The sequence below is a fragment of the Epinephelus moara genome, chromosome 9 (assembly GCF_006386435.1).
Source record: "Epinephelus moara isolate mb chromosome 9, YSFRI_EMoa_1.0, whole genome shotgun sequence".
NCBI classification, from domain to species: Eukaryota; Metazoa; Chordata; class Actinopteri; order Perciformes; family Serranidae; genus Epinephelus; species Epinephelus moara.
In genome coordinates, this window is record NC_065514.1 from 33,185,974 (window position 1) to 33,207,515 (window position 21,542).

Below are 21,542 nucleotides of genomic sequence, written 5' to 3' on the forward strand. Positions count from 1 at the left end.
GTGCTAACTCACTTAGTTCCTTGTTGCTGGAAAGCTAGTTGCAAACCTTGTGTTTGCCAGAGTCTGTGATCAGTTGCTCTCCCTTTAGTGGTTTGGGCCTCTGGAGCAGGGGTTTAGGCCTCTGGGCTGTTCCAAGCCCAGCCGGAGAGCGGTGTGAGCTGTTGAAGCTCCAGGGCAAGAAAAAAAGTTCTGTGGAAGGGAGCAGATCTTGTACAGATGCCTGTGACATCACAGAGTCACATGTCACTGTAAAAGGTCTTGTCCAATCAAGTTTTGGGACTTGAGTCTCACTGTGGTGTGAGGTGAGACCTCCTGTGGAGATGGGTGTCGCATAGCCCTCTTTGTTTGAAGACAAAGAGCATGCAGAGGAAAAAACCTTTAAATTGTCCAGTGATGATTTTACCAAATGATAAACCAACTGTGGTCCTGTGAATCCCAACAGAGTCCATACTAAAAATACATGCCCTTAAATAATCAGTTTTAACTAACTGATTAGTACTGAGTTAGCTGGCTTGCTGAGTGGTTATTAGCTGAAGGTAGCAAGCCAGCTAGTTTACAAGCTGTTTTGGCTGACCAGTGCAGTATGTTACCAGCTAGCTAGCATGCTCACTTATAGCTTGCCAACCACTGTACCTCTTTGCCTTAGTACCCTGACACACCAAGCTGATGGTGGGTAGTCAGTCAATGTCAATTTTGGGTGAGCGGCTGTCATTCTGGATTCTTTACTGTGTCCCGCACCGTTTGCACTAGTTGGCCCTTGTCAGCGTTTTTTTGGCTAATTTGGTTTGGTGTGTCAGGACCTTAAAACCCATACGCAGTAGCGTCCAGCACCAGCTATTGCACAAGGGTGCACAAATAAATGTTCTGGTCTCGCCGGGCACTTAGAATAATAATTTATTTAGCCATGAGCAGCTTGAATCCAAATGAACTGCATCATGTTGCATCATGGAGGCTTGCTGGGACTGGACATCGATTTTATTTACACTGACAGTATCCTTCCTTGTGTTATCTTCAGACACCAGAGAAGAGAGGGGAAGCAGGAGAGGTAGAGCCTTCTGCTGAGACCTCCAGCGAACCTTCTGACTCCTCCTCAAACAGTAGGAGCGGAGGAGGAGGAGGAGGAGGAGGAGGAGGAGCAGAGGGAGGAGGTCTGTCAGCTGAACAGCCGTTCATCAAACTCAGTCAGGAGGAGTACGGAGAACACCACTCCTCCATCATGCATTGCAGGTCAGCCTTCAACACACTTCCAGTTTGGTTTAACTGCTCAAAATCTCACACATCTCTGAGCCTGCCTAAGAAATGACTGAACACCATCAGAGGACTGTACACTTTTAACTACAGGTGGACTTGGCTTTTAAAGTCACATAAAAGTTAGAAACCAAACCTAAAACATTCATTCTTCTCTCTTTTCTCTATCCATTTCTCCTTCATCTTCTGTTTTCCAGGGTTGACTGTTCTGGTCGTCGGGTTGCCAGTTTGGACGTAGACGGAGTCATCAAGGTGAGTCTGCATAATTTATCGTTTGGGGTCGTACGAACATAGAAAAGAAAAAAAACTGCATATTATTATACCTAATAACACATTATAAGGTAAAAATCCCTCCTCCTCCTTTTCCTCAGGTGTGGTCATTCAACCCCATCATGCAAACCAAAGCCACCATCATGTCCAAGTCTCCTCTGCTGTCTCTGGAGTGGGCCACCAAACCAGACAGACTGGTATAAACAAGACACAGACTGCACATTAACTTTACACTGACATTAAAAACATTAATCAGGGTTCTGTTCACACTTAAACCTCATAAATGATAACACTCAGTCATTAGTTAACTGTTGTGCCCAGAAAATAACCTGATTACCAACACAGATAGAATGATTCTGTGAGATATTCTACCACTAATGAAACATATTGCTTGGTAGGTTACAGTGAAGGTTGACATAAGTCTTGGGGAATGTATGCAAGTCAGTGAAAGGTCTAGGGATTAATCTAGCGATTATTTTTTTTCGATTAATCCACTAATCTAACAATTAATTTTTCGATTATTTAAATGATTATTTTTTCGATTATCGATTATTTTTCCATTATTTGATTGAGGCAATTTAAACAATATGAATACCAAAACATTTCTTATTAACATTAACATTTATTGAAACATCAGTGTTTCCTCTACCATTATATTAGGGGGGCGCCCCGCCCCCCTCATGGCACACCCTGCCCCCCTTGAAGGTCAAGTTAATTTTATTTAATTTTATTTTCTATATAGCACCAGATCACAACAGAAGTCATTTAAGGTTACCTTTCCTATAGAACAGGTCTATACCTTGTCCTTTTATTAAACAAACTAAATAGCCTTGTGATATTTATCGTATGTAATTTCTGTCTCTACATGGTCGCATGTTTACAATTCTCCTCTGCTCTCTGCGGAGTTCGGCCCCGATGCGTGCACAAACACACACAAACACGTGCGCGCGCGCACACACACACACACACACACACACACACACACACACACACACACAGGTGAGCACACTAGAGTGCGGTTCGCACTGCATTTTCCTGACCGAACTCGACCAGAGTGAGACAGTTATAACCGTGCCCGGCCCGAACCTGCAGCACGGCACTGTGCACACAGTCAATGGAGCGGAGCCTGTGTTGCGTTCAGGCGTTGTCACATAAATACAAAATTCCAGCATTTGAATAGGCCATAGCACAGTAGCACAGCACTGCTGCTGCTTTTGCACGCTGCAATTTTCTTGTTTGAACCGACGCGTCGATGCAAATAATTCGCGCAAATAATTCACGTATTTACGTAGTCGATGACGTTGTCGATGCGTCACCCCAGCCCTAGGAAGGTCCCACTAAGTGACAAAATATCTCTGTGTGTGTGTGTGTGTGTGTGTGTGTGGTCAGTTGTTGCTAGGCAGCGGTGTTGGCACAGTGCGGCTGTACGATACGGACGCCAAGAAGAATCTTTACGAGATGAACATTGATGAAACTCATCCACGGTAAGCCTGCTTGTCCCTTCACTCTACTGTATGACAGTAGTTTTAAACAATTGTCAACACATATTTCTCTATATTTAGTTCACCTTTTAAAACAGTCAGACAGTTTTCTTTACTGTCATTCAGGCCAGCACAGTTAATCTAATATGCACCAATGCAACCAAAACACTGCATATACATCTCAGGATCAACCCTCCAACCAGAAGCTGACAATGTCTCGTAACAAGAAACATGATGACCCCAGCAATTCTAACAACTTGAAGAATTAAAATATTGTTTGTTGTCTCTAAAGTATCTTTTGTGTGTTTATTTATTGGCATACAGCATAAACTAATATTCCATTACAACAAAAACAAGGGGACTTCTTTGTTGTATGGATAGTGCTGCCTTACAGAAATTAACTTTGCAACAAAAGAAAGAGAGAGAGAGAAAAATACTGAAGGTATTCCAGTCATGCAGTACAAAACTACAAGCTACTATACAGCGATCAGCCAAAAAATTAAAACCACTGACAGGTGAAGTGAACAACACTGATCATCTTGTTATAATGCAATGTTCTGTTGGGAAATTTTGCCACCTGACACGCTCCACCCACTTAAACACCAGTTCAGACCAGGCACCCCCCCCCCATTATGGCAACGGCACTCCCCAGTAGCTGTGCCCCCCCCAGCAGGACAATGCGCCATGCCACACCACAAAAACTGCTCAGGAATGGTCCGAGGAACGTGACAAAGAACTCAAGGCATCAACCTAGCCTCCAAATTCCCCAGATCCCCATTTGATCAAACATCTGTGGGACATGCTGGTACCCCACCTCACCACCCACAGGACTCAGAAGATCTAAAGCTAACGCTCTGGTGCCAGACACCAAGGGACACCCTCTAGAGGTCCTGCGTCCATGCCTTAGCAGGTCAGAGCCAAGTCTGTTCCAAGGAGGACCCACCATGGATCGGGTGTACCTCTGGGGTACCAGCACGTCCCTCAAATGTTCGATCAGGTTGGGATCTGGGGTATCTGAGGTCAGGTCGACACCTTGAGCTCTTTGTCCCGTTCCTCAGGTCATGCCTGAGCAGTTTTTGTGATATGGCATGGTGCATTGTCTTGCTGGGGGGCCACTGCCATTGTTAAGTGCCGTTGCCATTAAGGGGTTTATTTTGTTTGCCAAGGTGTTTGGACGGGTGGAGCACATCAAGTAGCATCTCTATGAATACCAGGACCCAAGGTTTCCCAGGAGAACATTGCACTGTAACAGGACGATCAATGTTATTCACTTCACCCACCAATGGTTTTATTGTTTTGGCTGATCGGTCTATACTCACTATACATACTTGTATAGGACAGCTACAGATATAGAATTACAACAGTGCTAGTCAACCCTGTCCTCTGCATTTTGCCACATTACATCTGTGAACGTATCTTTTTGCATGCCTGATCCATCCCCCGGCAACCTTGTGCAGGTATATCCAGACAGCCAACATTTATTGTGTCCAAGAGGGACATCTGATCATGTGGCTGGTTGACATAAACGTTCCACCTTCACTAGAAAAGTAATTCAGCTATGAGATTGATGAATAGAGAGGAACGTTAACAGACAAAAGACAATGCCCTGGGATAGGCTGTAGACCACTCTGACTGGAAGAGAACAGTGAAACTCTACATCGTCCCGTACGATTCCAAAATGTCCAACTACTTGACTCCTTTCCACACCTTTATTTGGATTTATTTTAGATGTGGCACAATTTAGCTAATTGCAGTCTGATATATAGTAGCTTTGGGTTATGTTAGGTTTTTGATGTAATTTTCAATTGTTGACAGTTGTTTCAATAGAATATAAACATGCAAAATGGAGATTAAATACACAGTTTCAGTGGTAGTTGAAAGAGAAAAAAACAATGCATTTTAGATGTGTCACTGAATACATTTTGTGTCAAAACAATGACAAGTGGTCCACAGTTTAGTCTACATTGACTGCTGTTTGTGTGAGGATTTTTTAAAAGTGAATTCAGTGTTGAGAGATGGCTGAGATCAATTAAAGAAAAAAAAAGAGCTGGAGTCAGGATGTCGTTAGCCTATCTTAGCACAAAGACTAGAAGCAGGGCAAAAGAGCTAGCCTGGTTATGTCCAAAACCTTAAAAATACACCTGTCAACACCTCTAAAGCTCACCTTATTAACACATTGTATTTCATTTATTCAATCTGTACGCAAACACAAATGTTTAAAAAAAAGTCATGCTAGCAGCTCTGTGTGGCTGCTCTTAGGCACAGGAATGATTTGTGCTAAATGCTGACGTCAGCATGCTAACACAAATGCTCATGGCAACTAACATGCTTAAAATGATAATGTTAACATTCTAATGTTGAGTGTTTACCATGTTCACTGTCTTAGTTTAGCATGTTCTGATTTGCGTAAATTAAAGCTGTGGCTGATGGGAATGTCATTAGTCAAGCAGGCATTTGGGGTCATAAACCAAAGTTTGGGTAAATGAAAAACCACTTTGAACTTTGATGTCACCTGATGATGGCGCTAAATGAGGAATAAGCAGTTACCAAAGCAATTACAGTTAATCCTGAGGGGAACATATATGTTTGTACCAAGTTTCATGGCAATCTATCCAGTAATTCATGCTGAAACTTCTACTTGACAAAATAGATTAAAATAAACCAGGCGGGCACTTGGATAAACATTACATGTTTGAGTTCTACATTTTGTCAAATATCAATTACTAATGTTCACTGTTGAAATACAAATTAGAATGGTAATATGTTCATCCTCTGTTTCTCAGTATCTTGTCTTTAGCCTGCAGTCCCAGCGGTTCGTCGTTTGTCTGTTCAGCTGCAGCTCTCAGTCGATCAGGAAGTGGTGAATCTGCACCTCGACTCCCTATTCCGGTGTCTGGACAGCTGCTGCTCTGGGACACAAAGACTGTCAAACAACAGGTAATTAAACACTTCAGTAAAGTTATTTAGCTAATGAGCAAAAATAAAACTGTTCAGAAAGTCAGCATTGATGCAACAAAGGCAAAAATATTGTCTTTTTTATTCCACACGTTGTCCTTACTTGTCATAACCAGGTGCCAACTAGGTTTGGGCAGTAGGTTAAAATTTTGCAACCGGCCACTGTCAGCCCGACACCTGGTGATTGCTGATACATTCAGAAGTGTGTGTGTGGCATCTGGGCTGCAGTGTTTTTTTTAGTCGGTGTAACACAAACTGGCAGCTAGGCTGACTCTGACACGCTGTATCAGCTCTGTTAATACATGCATGACCTATCCACTGTGTGGTGTCCATTGTTAGGCATCAAGCTGTACATTGTCAGACATTGTGGCGTAAATTGACCACTCATGTGCTACCAGGGTCAGCGGCCTGGTTCTCATTCCCACCAGACTCCACCCACTCATTTGCTTGTCAGTAAAACTGTCCGCTGAGGTGATCAGCTGGAATAAAAACCTTAAGATTGTTGGCTCTACATGGCACATGGTTGGACACCTCTGAACTTACTTACTACTAACTTAGGGTCATGTCATATGAGACGGGTGATAGTGATGGGAAACATTGTCATGTTTTTCAAACTTGTGAATGTTCAGGTCATCGTAGATGATTGTTAAGTTGGTTTTGTGAGGATTAACTACTTGCATTGATAATATAACATATCCGTAGATTAACTTACCATAGGTGATGGACTTTGGCTGACATGATGCATCCGTGTTTGTTTGCGTTTTCAGACATTTACATTTTAGGCACCAAGAAAGGTATATCAGTTTTCAGAAGAGATTTTAGTCATAATTACAACTTGGATGTTGACATTAACACCATTCACAAGTCAGTGTACAAGTAAGAAGGTAAAGTAAGGTAAGGTAAGGTAAGGTATGGTATGATAAGAAGGAGTAAGGTAAAGTAAGGTACGGTAAGAAGGTAAGGCAAGGTAAGGTATGGTAAGAAGGTAAGGTAGGGTAAAATACGGTAAGAAGGTAAAGGTGAAGTAAGGTAAAGTAAAATATGGTAAGGTAAGGTAAGGTAAGGCACGGTTAGATGGTAAGGTAAGGTACAGAAAGAAGGTAAAGTAAGGCAAGGTAAAATACAGTATGGTACGGTACAGTAAGAAGGTAAAGTAAGGTACGGTAGGGCACGGTAAGAAGGTAAAGTAAGGTACGGTACAGTGCAGTACGGTAAGATAAGATTAGATAAGATAAGATAAGATAAGATAAGATAAGATAAGAAAAGCCTTTATTGATCTCTAGAGGGGATATGCAGTTGTTTCAGCAGTGCAAGGACAAGCAATAGGTACAAATACATCGAGAAAGTAAAAGAAATAGATAATAAAAGGCAAGCCTTCATACAAATCTAAAGTGAGGGGAGAATGAAAAATCAACAAACATATGGAGAAAAAAGTAAAGTGACAGAAGACATGGATACATCATTAATGCTATTATGTTAGCACGCTAACACGTTAACAGCTGCCACGTTAAAATGCTCTATGTACTACTAAACTATGCTAATGTAATGTTCATGCACACTAACATCATAAAGGTTACACTCTCACACTCAGAGGTGGGACCAAGTCTTTGTGCACAAGTATCAGGTCCAGTCCCAAGTCAAGACTGACAAGTCCTAAACCTTGAGTTTTGAGTCCTACACAAGTCATAATGCGGTCTTTCACTGAATTTAATGCCAGCAGAATAATAAGTCCACACTAGGGTTGCAGCGATATACGGGTTTCAAGTATACCATGATATAAAAGTTGATGGTTATCATACCATTTACTTTTGCTTATTTAAAGTATTGACAAAAATGCAACTAGACATTGAATCTCCCCTTTATTTAAGTTATTTTCTAAGGGGAGACTTTTTTCACATACTTCCATTAACAAAATGGTTTCACGTTTCAATGATAGTAAGAGAATGTTTGTTCAACCAACAATGACCCTTTCATTTTCATTCCTTTAAGAGTCATTGAGACTGATGATAATATAAATTCTGTAGTACCGCGATACTGTGAAACTATGATATTTCCTGAGACGGTTATCGTACCATGAAAATCATACCATTGCAACACTAGTCCACACCTATGCTAACACTTATAACTTGGTGTGTGCACTTGAGGACCAGCATGAGCATGTTTAGCATAAGCTTTAGTATATGTAATTCCTGTGGTTGTGGTCTAATCAGTGCTCTGTCTGTTTCTCAGCTCCAGTTTTCTTTAGAACCTGAACCAGTAGCCATTAACTGCACAGCCTTTAACCACAATGGAAACCTGCTGGTGACTGGAGCTGCCGACGGAGTCATCAGACTGTTTGGTCAGTGTTTATCAGAGACACAACAAATGACTCTTTTCATTGTAGATTCCTCTGTCGACAATATGATCACTTACTAGGGGTGGGAGTAACTCATGATTCGATACTGTGACGATATTTGGCCCTCGATAACGATAATATCACGATACACGATATATATATATATATATATACATATATATACACTGTATATATATATATATATATATATATATATATATATCGTGATATTATCGTGAAATTATAAATTAATTATATTGATGAAATTTCTTGCAATATATCAATATATATATATATATATATATATATATATCGATATATTGCAAGAAATTTCATCAACGATATATCACAATATATGTGACTGAAAAAGAAAAAAATACCCATAAAAAGGAAAACGTCTGTAATTATGCATTTATTCCAAAACTTCAAACATTTTTTGTGCAAAACTGCTGACTTAGTACATGAAACAATGTACAAAGAAACATGTGCATGAATACTTTTGCATAGTGCCTCACTGCCTCCTAGGCTTGTAAACACTGGACAGCTGGACACATTAAAGTGCATGAACATTAATATGAGTGTGTGTTGTAATAAAATATCGATATTTGCCTTCAGTGTATCGATTATTTATTGCGAGAGAGAGTACAACAATATTTTGCAAAAATGATTTTTTTGTCCCACCCCATCACTTACAGTGTCAAATCTCAGGAGTAATGTCAGATGACCTTTAATGCTTCAGGACCTCAAAGTGACAGTGTTTTTTTTCTGACTAACAGTCAAAAAATCTCAATCATTCTCTCAGCAAAGACTTTCACATCAGTCCTGAGCATTTAATATCCTACTGAACCAGCTCAGTACATTAAACAGCACATTGCACAGTACAGTATAAAGATGTGTAGTTACATTCAGTTTCTGTATGTGAACATAGTTCTACTTTTTGGAGTACTTTCTGTGACATTTACATATGAATCTCTGGTGTAGATATGCAGCGATATGAGAGTGCTATGAGCTGGAGAGCTCACGATGGAGAAGTTTACAGTGTGGAGTTCAGCTACGATGAAAACACCGTCTTCAGCATCGGAGAAGACGGCAAGGTGTGTGTGTATTGTTGGGAAAAGCCATCCTAGTTATAGAATGTGTACAGATTCCAGATTAAAATGTGTTTTAATGTTGCAGAGCATGTTGCATGTTTGGAAAGACACTACCATAGCACTTTTGAGTTTATTGAATAAATGTGTCTGTGTTCAGTTCATCCAGTGGAACATCCATCGTTGTGGGGTGAAGCAGTCGGAGCAGGTTTTAACTCAGGATGCCACGGGGCCCTTCATCCTGTCAGGATATAGTGGATACAAACAGGTAAGTAGTGTTACTATGGAAACAGGTTCACCTCACAGTCTGCAGGGCCTTTTTTTTTATGAATTTATTTATTTTCATCATTTCCTTCTCATTTACTAAAGTACTATAAAATCAGGATGTCATCATAGTTAAATTAGGTCAGAGGAAAATAAAAAAACTTCTGATGGAGTATTAGGTAAAAGAATGAAATGGATCAAATGAATTTAATGATACATTGATGTCTAAATTTATGACTCTTGTTCAGGTTCAGGTTCCTCGAGGTCGACTCTTTGCTTTTGACTCTGAAGGCCAACACATCCTCACCTGTTCCAGCACCGGAGGACTCATATACAGAGTAAATACACCTTCATTAAATAAGATATGATAAATATGCAGTAAACCTGGGGTTTAATGTACAGCAGTTGCAATTTGTCAACATATGTGCACCTCTCAGCCACACTCAACTGTTCTGGTTTTATCCAGAATATTTTTATGTGGGACACCCAGTAGCTCAGCTGGTAGAGTGGGTGCCCCATGTACTAGGGCTGTGTCCCTATCACAGCAGCCCAGGTTCCATTCCAACTAGCAGCCCTTCGCTGCATATCATCCTCCCTCTATCTCTCCACCTTTCCTGTCATTCTTAAGCTGTAGTATCAAATTTTTAAAAAGAAAAGGCAAAAAAAAAAAAAAGGATATTTTTATGCCTCTGCACCGGCAATAGTCGTGGCCACAGGCATGATGTTTTCAGGTTGTCCATCTGTCTGTCCATCCATCCATCTGTCCCGTTCTTGTGAACACAATATCTCAGGAATGTCTTGAGCTACTTTTTTTTTTTAATTTGGCACAAATATTCACTTGGACTCAAGGATAAACTGATTAGAATTTGGTGACAGAAGGTCAAAGGTCAAAGTCACTGTGACCTCACAAAACATGTTTTTGACCGTAACTCAATAATTCAAGATACACTTACAATGACAAAACTTCACACAAATGTCTAATAGGATATAATAATGAACTGATGACATTATATATCCAAAAGGTCAAAGGTCAGCTTCACTATGACATCATAATGTTCTGCAAAAACACATTTCTGTCCATTATTCAGTGTCATATCTCAGGAACAGAAGGTGCGCTAATCTTGAAATTGTGCTGACTGTACAGATCTTGTGTGCTGTTGGAAGGAAGGTGGGTGTGAAGCATCCATGTTTTCACAAACATGGATGTAAACTGTAAGAGGAACATGATTGGTGTGCAGTGGCATACATTTACAAGGCAGTAATTCTAGTTATTTATATCTCAGCTTCTTAAAATGCTCTTAAAATGTATATGTTGTGTATGTTTTTCATTAATTATGATATGTATTTGTTATTTTTTTATTTAGTTTTAGTGTTTTTATGTGTATATAATATTTATTATTACATTTATTGTAGCTATTTTTATGCGATTCTCTCTCTTTAAAAATAAGAAATTGAATAACCATCAGTTAAGTTTTTCCTGGTTAAACCAGCATGAATATTTAATTTGAAATACTTTTAATTTAAATACTTTTTTGGTGTTTTGTTTTCTAATTTCCCATCAACTGCTGTGTTTGTTTCAATTTTGACTTAAATTCCGGGCTGTCAAATGATTTAGTACCTAATTGCTAAATTTTAATAGTTAATCATGATTAATTACATTTTTAATGGTATGGTTACAATGGTATGGGGGCTTTTTGCCTTTATTTGATAGGACAGATAAAGTGTGAAAGAGGAAGAGAGAGGGGGGATGACGTGCAGCAAAGGCCCATGGTTTGGAATCGAATCTGAACCCTCTGCGGCAAGGACACAGCCTTTGTACACCCATTTAGCAAGTGCTACAGTTAGTTTCTTAGATTTAGATTCATCCACAGGTCTGTGGTGATTCCCACACTCCAAAATAGTGCTTTGCCATCTTTGGCGATGTGGTTGCCCGCTGACATCAGTCTGATTAGTTGCACTTGTGAGCTTAGCTCATAGGTGGTAGCTCAAACCCAAAGTACTTTGGTGATATTTTATTTCTGTGTGACACAAGGTGCATATTACTTTTGACTTGTCAACTAAACCATCTGGGAGTTTTTTTCAAGTGAAAGGAGCTATTCAAAAGCACTGTGGTGTCTTATTTTCCATCACTGTGGCAGCAGGAAGCAGGAAGCCACTGCAGTGGCTTAACAACAGTGCATTGAAAGGACAAAATAGCAGCACACAATTAATGTGTTTTATTCAAATGTTAACGCCGAAGCCCTTTTCTAAATTATGTTTATATTTTGATTTTCTGACATGTCTTTCCTTTTTCCAGCTGACCAATGGGGAGCCAGCGCTTGAGAGTGTGCTGTCACTGGGTGGGCACAAAGCACCGGTGGTGACAGTCGACTGGTGCTCGGCAGTGGACTGCGGCACCTGTCTGACCGCCTCAATGGATGGGAAGATTAAACTGAGCACACTCCTGGCACAGAAATCCTGACTGATGACCTGATAAACCTGAGGGGCCAGAGGTCGTCAGAGTTTATAATAAACTGGATACGTTTGCTCAGTTGCTGATGAAGATTATTCCAGAATCATAATGTTTCATAATGTTACACAATAAAAAGTCACTAACCTGTTATAAATTCATATTAACATTAAAATCCCACTGAAAGTTCAATCTGAGAGCAGGTTTCTTCATTAAAGCTGCATTGATGAGATTTCTAGGCCTCTAGGGTGCAGAGGAACTCTACGACCTCCTGACACACAGATCTGACATGTTATCACCTTACAACAAGGATTCCCAAAGTGTAGTGTGTGCACGAGCTGCCTCTAGGGGATGCATGAGAGAAAAAATGTAAAGGTCATTTTTTCAGGTGGGATTTTTCAAGAAATAAAAACATGATATGTAAATGTTTCTTTGTAAAATAATAAACCTACATTTTAATTCTTCTCTCATGTAAACATCTTCTCTCATCATGAGCCTATCTGCCTCTGAGCCTGTGCGTATCTCAGCCCTCACCCATCCTCCTTGCTCTTTACATGAGACGGCTTGTGTATAACTTTGTTGCAATTTATTGAGACTTATGCCTACCATTAAAAGAAGAAAGTGTGACACCCTCTCACATTTAAAGACAATGTGAGTGTTTAGTCACACACTGTACACAACTGGGGATGTTGCAGGGTCACTACTTGCAAGACTATAACTAGATCCCTTCTGAGAATATTTCCCATCCTTCTAGTGGTTGAAAATATAACAAACTCGCTCTTTAAAATATGACATATTAACAATTCCTTATGTGTCCACAAAAACACATAACTCTAGAAACTGAAAGATAAAAGGTGTCATACTGTATGTCGACAGTATTCTTGTCAATTTGGCATCAATATATCCATAAACTGTATTTGCCTACAAACTTTACATTTTGTATTTTGTTGCCTAAATTTGCTATCAGCCTCTGTTTATTAGCTGCACTTTTTTAGTGGGAGGAGACCGTGGTAATGAGAGGCACACCGTTTCAAAAAGATTTGTCATTAAAGTAAGTGTTGGTTTGTGGATCACATACACACTGAATCAAAGGAATACCTCACCCACAAAATGACCTTTTCTAAAAATTAGTCATGCCACGTTACCTTGAATTAGTGAAGAAAAATTTATTTTTCTTGGATGCCTCGTCATATAATAACGGGAATAGTGATTTATTGATTGATTGGGGGCCACATTTAACAACAGCAAAACCACACCAAAACATCAGTTTACAAACTGTCATCTGATAGCTTGTGCAGGATAATCCAAGTCTCAATTATCCAGTGGTATGCTCAATGCTTCCCAAGTACCTGTATTTTTGCTAAAAAGCCTAATTACCCTATTTGAGTCTGGCTTAGTGGCTTTAAGGAGAGCATAGATAAGTTTCCCCACTTTCAGTTCAGTTTAAAAAAAATAAGATTTTCAAAAAATGTGTTTGGCTGCATATTGAGAGTTAGATTATGCTGCATGAGTTTTGTGAGAATTTGAAAACATATTTTGATATAGTTTTGCTGTTTTTAAATGTGGTCGCTGTTTACCTAAATTAATCAACAATGTTTGCTGTTTCTGGATTCTTTGTTCGCCTGAGGCATGCAAGAAAATGTTTCCCTCGCGAATTCAAAGTAACACGATATCAATAACTGATACATACATGATCATTTCGTGGGTGAAGTATTCCTTTAATGTTGACTGCTTTGAGTTTTTAGGGTCCGTCAGTCTGCAGCAGCGGTTACTGCTCTCCGCCGCAGGGGGAGCTCTAATGGTCTGTGCTGTAATTTCTACCAGCGAAGAAGAAGCGGGAGCCACAACAATAACACACAGCTAGCAAGACTGACAAGATCACCCACGAAATGTCCCGTTTTTAGTTTGTAAATTCTATTTCACCACACACAGTCAAAACGTTTCCGTGAGCAGTCGAAAAATACATCTGCACGGAGGCGACTTCAGGCTCCATGTTGTGCTGTCAACAGAAATAACATGCTCTGGTTGTTGTGACGCGCAGGCAATAGAAGCTAACTAGCTGCACCGTTAGCTTGTTTACACCCAGTCCGCTCCTCTTTTTCGGTTTTGTGTTTAATGTCACCGGGATCTGGTACCGCGCGCAGACATGGAGAGCTTGTACAAGCGCAAAATGTTCGCGTCGATGCGGAAAACCAAGGTGGACGCATCGAAGAAGCGACAGATCGGCCTGCCCGCCTCAATCTTGGACGACAGTGACGAAGGGTCCTTCACCTCCTCCTCCTCGTCTGGATCCCAATCCGACTTCCACAGCTCCCCGGAGGAGGACAGCGAGCAGGAGGACCGGGGCCGTAGCGATTCCGGGGCGACTTCTAGCGACGACAGCCGCTCCGTGACCCGCAGAAAGCGCTCGTTCCTGGGAGGCGACGACAGCTCCTCGTCCTCCAGTCCCGGGGAGGAGGATTCAACTAATGATGAGGACGGGGACAGGAGCCAGCCGAAGAGGATGGTGCAGCCGAGGAAGCGGAGCAGGCTACAGCGGCAGGACGAGTCGGACTCGGATCATGCGGAGGAGAAGCGGATAGAGGAGGCGGAGAAGGCGAAGAGGAAGCAGAGACACAACAAGCTGATGGCGCTGTCACGGAGGATGAAGGCCCGGGTCCCGAATCGGAGGAGAAGCCGCCTTAAGCAGGTAACGTACACATCTAGACCCCTATCATACTAAATCCTTTAACTGAGAAGGTAAAATGTGCATATAATAATAGTTATAATTATCTAATGGGTTTAGTGTTACAGCTAGACAGTTGGACTTCATAAAACTCAGGGTTTTTAATGTTTGAATTAAAGGTTGGGTTAGTAAGGGACTGTTCATTAGTTGTGAGGGGGGAGGAGGAGGTGGTGCAAAAGGTGGGAGGCATTTCAAATCATTTTTTAGCGCTGGAGAGGTACTGATGTCTTTTAATTTGTCTTAGGAGAGGGGCATTCAATTTGATATGATTATATTTTGTATTTATTTTATCACCTATTTTTAAAGAAAATATGCCTTTCAAACCCTTTTGTTTTTTTAATTGGAAAATTATGTCATTTATCATAGCCAAAAGCTGTAACATAAATTATTGTTTGGCTTTCAAATTTCCGAAGAAGAAACTTAACCAAATCTGATCGGAAAATATTGACTTTAATTTAAACCACTTTATTCTACATCTCATTTAAAATGTAGCAAAAAATAACTACTGATGGCACTAACTAATCAGCATGCAAGACAACAGTAAAAAAACAAGTTTTCAATCTGCAACTAGAGGATTTTTTTCCCTTCAATTTTTAACTTAATAACATCAAAGGGTTAGTTTTAAAAATCTAACTAATTAATGGTGGTGGGAGGGTCATGCATTTTCCACCAGTCACTCAGGGAGGGTAAATATTTGTAGCTCCAGGGAGGGTAAAAAAAAAAAAGTCATACCTCACCTCCCCTCACCTCTCATAAATAGAGAACAGTCCCTAAATGATAGCAAGTATTGATTTAAATGATTGAAAGAAAAGCTAAAAGGACAGAGACATATTACATATCCTAAATATCTAAATCTGGACTGTGCTCGTTCTTTCTGAAAGTTTCTTCTAACTACCTCAGCGGTCAGTTTAAGCTTCACCTTTTATCTTTTGCCTGAAAACAGAATCTAACAAAGTCTAAAATGTGTTTGTATTTTCAGGGTGCTAGTGATGAGGAAGAGTCCAAAGAAGGTGAGGAAGAGGCTGGTGGTGATGAAGATGGAGGCGGAGGAGAAAACGGCAACAATAAACAGGCTGCAGAAGTTGATGAAGGAGGCCAAGAGAAGGTGGAGAAAGAGGCGGAAGAAAAAGAAGAAGAGGAGGAGGAGGAGAAGTAGACCCATTTAGCGAAGGAGTTTGAATGTGAAGAACTAAACCATCTGAAAATGACTCATAACTGTTAGTTTGTACAGTTTTTTTTCTCCTGCAGCATTTAAAGTGGAAAACAAAAACACTTAAAACTGGAGATTTTCACCAGGTTTTTGTTGCTATAGAAACAGACATTGGTGAAATGCAACATAAAGATGTGCAGGTGAATTAGACAGCCCCGTTGACCCGTTAAGCATTGTTTTTGGTGAAAGAAGTGGAGCCTGAATTGGGTCGCAGCTTTAGAGCCATGCTGAGAAAAGTGGCTCATGGATACGTCACTCCTGGGCCAGTGCCATATGATAATTCATAGTGATCTACCCCTGCTGATCTACTGACATGTGTCAAGTCAGTTTTATTTATTAATCCCAAAGTAACTTATCCCAGTTGTTGATCCCAGATAGCTGTCATGACACCCATGTTCCACTGACAGGTGTGGTTTTTCACTGGTAGATAATGAGTAAAACTGTGATAATGTGAACTTGGTCTAAGCTATTGCGGCTAGTCCTTGCTACATATTCTACCCACATGGCTAGCGGAGTGAGTGTAGCCTGTTGGACATTGTTTAAATTGCAGCTTATTAATTAAATTTAGCGACAGTGTTGAATAGTAACTTCATTATTTTTCAACCTGGGCCCAATTTTCCCATGTTTTTGTGTCTAAGTGTCTAATGGAAACAACGATTTTTGAAATTGGTCCAGTATTGAGCAAGAGGGCTGCAGGCAGCAGCAGTGAAACAGGCTGCAATGCAATCCCTGGGGGAAATTGAGCACCGTCAGTGTAAGTCCACTGAAAGCATTTGTTTTTGCCACTGACAGGCTCAGATTGTTATTGTAAGTGTCTGAAAACCTTATTGAAAGATTGAAAGGACCCCAATGTCTTTGTTAAAAAGTAAGATCTTTTTGTTTAAGCAGAACAGCCCTGAAATGGCTATTGTCAAACACACCAGACTCCTTTTAGATAAACTTAAATTTTATCATTGTAAAACACACTTTATTTAAAGTGGACAGAAACAAAATAAAACTATAAATAATAAAATAAGTGCTCAGTTGGCCCCAGGGATTACATTAGTCTATTTCATCGTTGCTGGCTGCAGGACTCTCTCAATACTGGACCAGTTTCAAAAATTGTCTCCTCTAGCCACATAGACACAAAAATCCGTGAAAATTTGGTCCAAGTAGTTAAATTCCAAGGTTACCCTTTAACTGTACAGCATGTCAGTGATTTAACCATGAATGCTAGGTGCCAGTGCATTATGTCAGATATCCATAGCTTTTATTATATTCTAGTATTACTTGTTTTGTTTTTTTAATTATGTGTAGAGGTGTTATCACTCAGTGGACATCAGTCGTACTGTGGGACAAAAATAATTTCAACAAGGTTCACTCACTGGCTTTTTCCAGAGCTTTTAGCCTTATTTCATGGTTTTTGAGACCACAAGAAAAACAAAAAGAAGTTGTTGTAGTTGCTGAAAGCTCCACAAACAGCTAGTAAGTCGACCTTCAGTTAAGGACAATAACAAATTTTCATGCTCAAATGAGAGACATGTTGTCAATAACAGGCATACATCAGTAGATCATCAGCAGCATACCAACAGTTAACAGTGGTTTATGACTTAACTGGCAGAGTGATGTGCTATCAGTCACCTTTTGATGTGAAGGCTGCTGCAGCTTCAGTGTTGATTTGAGTAGAGACTCTGCTCCAGAGGCTTTATGTTTAGTGTATCTAGTGTTTCTGCTTTATCAGTGTCAGCTGACTGTCTGTGGAATGAGAAACTCACTTGGCTGAAATATTAGTACAGATGCTGAGAACACTGAGCCCAAGAGATTTCCCAAGAGATTTGTTCAAACATCAAAGGTAACAGACTGTGAACATGACAACTCTAGAAGAGAAGTCAACCACAAGTCTGGAGTATTGCTATAAGAAAAATCCAGTCAGAAAGCTCCAGGTTCTTGTTTAGTTTCTGTCTGTAGTGACAGAGCATTCTGAACATGATGGATGCTGGCTGCCGAGGCTTCTGGGTACTGCAGTATTCAGAGACATTGAACATACCCAACTGACAGCGCTAAGATTCTTCTTTGTTGCACTTTCCTTCTTTTTTATTTACTTTTTAGTTCAAACAAAAGATCAAATCACACTCTGTTCTGCAAAGCAGACATTTTATTAGATTTTTTTTTAAAGGCGTTTGCAGATATGTCTGTATCTTTTTGGTATTTTTGTCCATCTCTTCTGTGAGTTATAAGTATATTTGACCGGGCAGGCACTCTGGTTGCAGCTTCTCCAATGAGGGAATTTGCTTTTTACAATGGTTAAATTAATATCTTTGGGTTTTGGACTGTTGGTTGGACAAATGAAGACATTGAAGATGTCACCTTGGACTTAGGAGAGAGTCATTGAGATTTTTTCTTTCTTTTTTTTTTTTAACATTTAATAGCAAAAATAGTTAATTAGAAGAATAATTTGCAAATGAATTGATAATGAGAATAATCCTTTGTCGCAGGCGTAGGTTATAAACCAGATTGTCCAAAAATGCCCAGAGTGTATGTGCGAGACTTAAGCTCTGACAGTTGAGTTGTAATGTAAGTTTGGTCATTGTTTAGAGATGTTCTCTGGTGTTAAATGTAAAGGTCCGCTGACTCCTGGTCGATGACTTTTGAATCTTTGCTCATTAAAAAAACATGACATGGTGGCTGACAAGAAAGATGGACAGAACTATCAAAATAAGATTCAGCCTAAAAGAAACCAAAAAAAAAAATTAACATGTCATCAGAGATTTCTCCTAAATGCAGAGAATTGATTACAGTTTGCTTTTTGCACTTGCTGAAAGCACTTGTGTTAATGTTATTAACATATAAATACAGCAGGAGAAGGGGTGCAGTGTTTCCTGTAAATAGAATTTATTTGGGCGGCCCACCTAAAAACTTTCTTTGTACTTTTCTATCTATTTATTTCTCTCTAAAATCTGTTACAGTGCTGCATTTATGTGATAATGTACATTTTACTTACAATGTCCCTAATCCAAAGTTTGCTCTTTTTAAATATTCCCTTAATCCTTGTTCCTTCCTTTCCTTATTTCCTCCTTCCCTTCAATATTTCCTTCCTTCCCTTTTTCCTTCCTTCTTCCTGTGTAATGGTGCGTTTAAGTGCAGTCACAGACTGGAAAAAAGAACTCCCTAATCATAAGCTCAGCAAATAAGCTGGCAGCTGGTGAGAAACTGAGCTGTAGAGGATGTTCTTTTATGCCCAGTTTTCAGTCTGCAGCTGTTCAAACTGAACCAAGAGATGGTTTAAGAGCCTTGTGGCCTTTTCTGCTTTTCACTCATCTGTTGGACTGAGTATATTATACAGAATAGTGATGATAAACGCACATTCGTCATAGCTGTCGTGGTCTTTTATTGCTGTATAAAGCTCTTCAGACCAACCTGCCCTGTTGAAAACACCTCTTTTATTAATAAAGATTCTTTTTTTGACCAACAAATGCTGTGTTGGAAATCCTCACATCTTAACTGTCTCGGTAGATCACTACATTTCCCATGAATCAGCCTGCCCCAGCTGTAAGATATTGCTCATTTATTTTTATAGATGAAAACTGAATGATAAACTGAGTGCTGAAGCCTCAGGACAGTAACATCTGAACACCTCAATTAAACATTTAAACATTTCGATGGCTCTCACGACTGCATCTCCCATGATGCTTTGACCGAGCCTTCATACAGAGATCTCACAATTACCGCACCTTTACACTTTTTAAAAATGGTGCAACATTTTGTGCTTCCAGAAAATTGTTGAAATTAAAAATATTTTAGTATTTGCGTGTGTATTTTTTCCAGTTTTCACATTCACACTTCCTCTGCATTATGTTTGAACACACCTCTACATACTGTTGTAAACAATGTATAAATACCTACAAATATGAAAAAGCACAGACACTGCTTGTGCCAGTGTTACTGTATATATGTTGAGAGCTGCAGTATAGTGTATAACAGATGATTTGGACATTTGTTTTCCCACTTGTCTGTGGTACCAGTGGGATCTGTAGCATACACACAAATCTGTTTTTCTCACACATCTTAATTTACTAACTGCTACAATGCTCAACATTCAGAACTGTTGTTTTTGGGGACTGTTCATTATTTAAGAGGAGGAAGGGGGTGGTGCAAAACAGGGGAGGCATGTCAAATATTTTTTTAAGCACTAGGGAGGGACTCATGTTTTTAATTTTGGCTTAGGGGAGGGGCATACAACATACATACAACATAACTATTTGGTTTGACAATGCATGTGTTTCCCATGATGCCAATAAAGCATGTTTGAATTGATTTCAGTTAACCAGTATTTTAAGGCAATGCATCTGGATAACACAACAGGTGTTAAACATTGCTGTTTCTGTTTAAATAAATGTTTTGCCACACTTTGTTGGGCCGAACTCAGCCCAGAGCTTTAAACAGTGATAGTTCATCATCAGTTTATTCTGTGTGTCTCATTTAAAATTTTGCCAAAAATGAACTGCTTACACAAACTAACCAGCATCTTCCATTTTTAACTTTTAACTTTCAAACATCAAAGGGTACGTCTAAAAATCTAATAACTAATTTATGGTGGAGTTAGGTTCATACGTTTTCCACCAGTTACTCGGGGAGGCTCAAGGGAAAATATTTGTAGCTTCAGGGAGGGTCAAAATGAAATAAAATTCAATTCAATTCAATTAAAACGAACAAAAAACGCAGCCAGCCTCCTCCTCTGATAAGTACAAAATACTGAGCAGAAACTAACAAGAAGGTTAAAATGATTTCAATATAATCTTAAACTATCATATTAACAAAAAAACAGTTATGAAAATGATTTTTTTTAAATAAAGAAAAAAAGTCAAATTAGAAAAAAAAAAAAAAATCTGCCATAAAAATAAATCCAAAAAATGTATATCTACAAATAAAAGCGTACCAATATCAATATTGAATTGACAAATATAATCATCAAGGGCAGGGGGATATTTGTAAATATGTACATTATTACATTTTATAAAATGTTGCATATTAATGTCTTTAAAAAAGATCCAAGTATAAATATGTGAAACATATTTAATAAAAATAAAATGTATCAATGTTTCTATATCAAATCAACAGAAATGACAGTTACTCAGATTAAGTTATTCTGAGTGTGATATACAGTCAGGTCCATAATTATTTGGACAATGATACAGTTGTCGTCATTCTGGCTCTCTACACCACCACAATGGGTTTTAAATGAAACAATGAATACCTGCTTAAAGTGCAGACTCTCAGCTTTCATTTAAGGCTTTTTTCAAAAATGTAGTATGAACCGTGTAGGAATGACAACCATTTCTTCACAAAGTCCCCCAACTTTAAGGGCTCATAAGTATTTGGACAAACTAACATAATCATCAATTAAACAGTCAGTTGTAATACTTGGTTGCAAATCCTTTACAGTCAATGACTGCCTGAAGTGTTGGACACATAGGCATCATCAGATGCTGGGTTTCTTCCCTGGTGATGCTCTGCCAGCCCTTTACTGTAGCCGTCTGC

General features: G+C 39.4%; 2 protein-coding genes across 2 annotated transcripts in view; both read left to right on the forward strand.

Moving 5' to 3' along the window:
* Window positions 1–12,277, forward strand: part of wdr91 (WD repeat domain 91) — a 28,139-nt gene extending 15,862 nt beyond the window's left edge. The window contains exons 9-18 of the mRNA XM_050052503.1: window positions 1,016–1,227; window positions 1,446–1,500; window positions 1,620–1,715; window positions 2,908–3,002; window positions 5,783–5,936; window positions 8,184–8,292; window positions 9,271–9,383; window positions 9,538–9,645; window positions 9,890–9,979; window positions 11,938–12,277. Of these exons, the coding sequence (XP_049908460.1) occupies window positions 1,016–1,227; window positions 1,446–1,500; window positions 1,620–1,715; window positions 2,908–3,002; window positions 5,783–5,936; window positions 8,184–8,292; window positions 9,271–9,383; window positions 9,538–9,645; window positions 9,890–9,979; window positions 11,938–12,102 (1,197 nt within the window). The 3' untranslated portion in view covers window positions 12,103–12,277. The remainder of the gene's footprint in view (window positions 1–1,015; window positions 1,228–1,445; window positions 1,501–1,619; window positions 1,716–2,907; window positions 3,003–5,782; window positions 5,937–8,183; window positions 8,293–9,270; window positions 9,384–9,537; window positions 9,646–9,889; window positions 9,980–11,937) is intronic.
* A 1,264-nt stretch (window positions 12,278–13,541) lies between these two features.
* On the forward strand, window positions 13,542–20,492 carry ccdc82 (coiled-coil domain containing 82). The gene is made up of 2 exons (XM_050052504.1): window positions 13,542–14,779; window positions 15,795–20,492. Exons 1-2 carry the CDS (start codon window positions 14,237–14,239, stop codon window positions 15,969–15,971), a joined length of 720 nt encoding a protein of 239 aa, XP_049908461.1. The 5' UTR covers window positions 13,542–14,236; the 3' UTR covers window positions 15,972–20,492.
* Window positions 20,493–21,542: the final 1,050 nt, after the last annotated feature.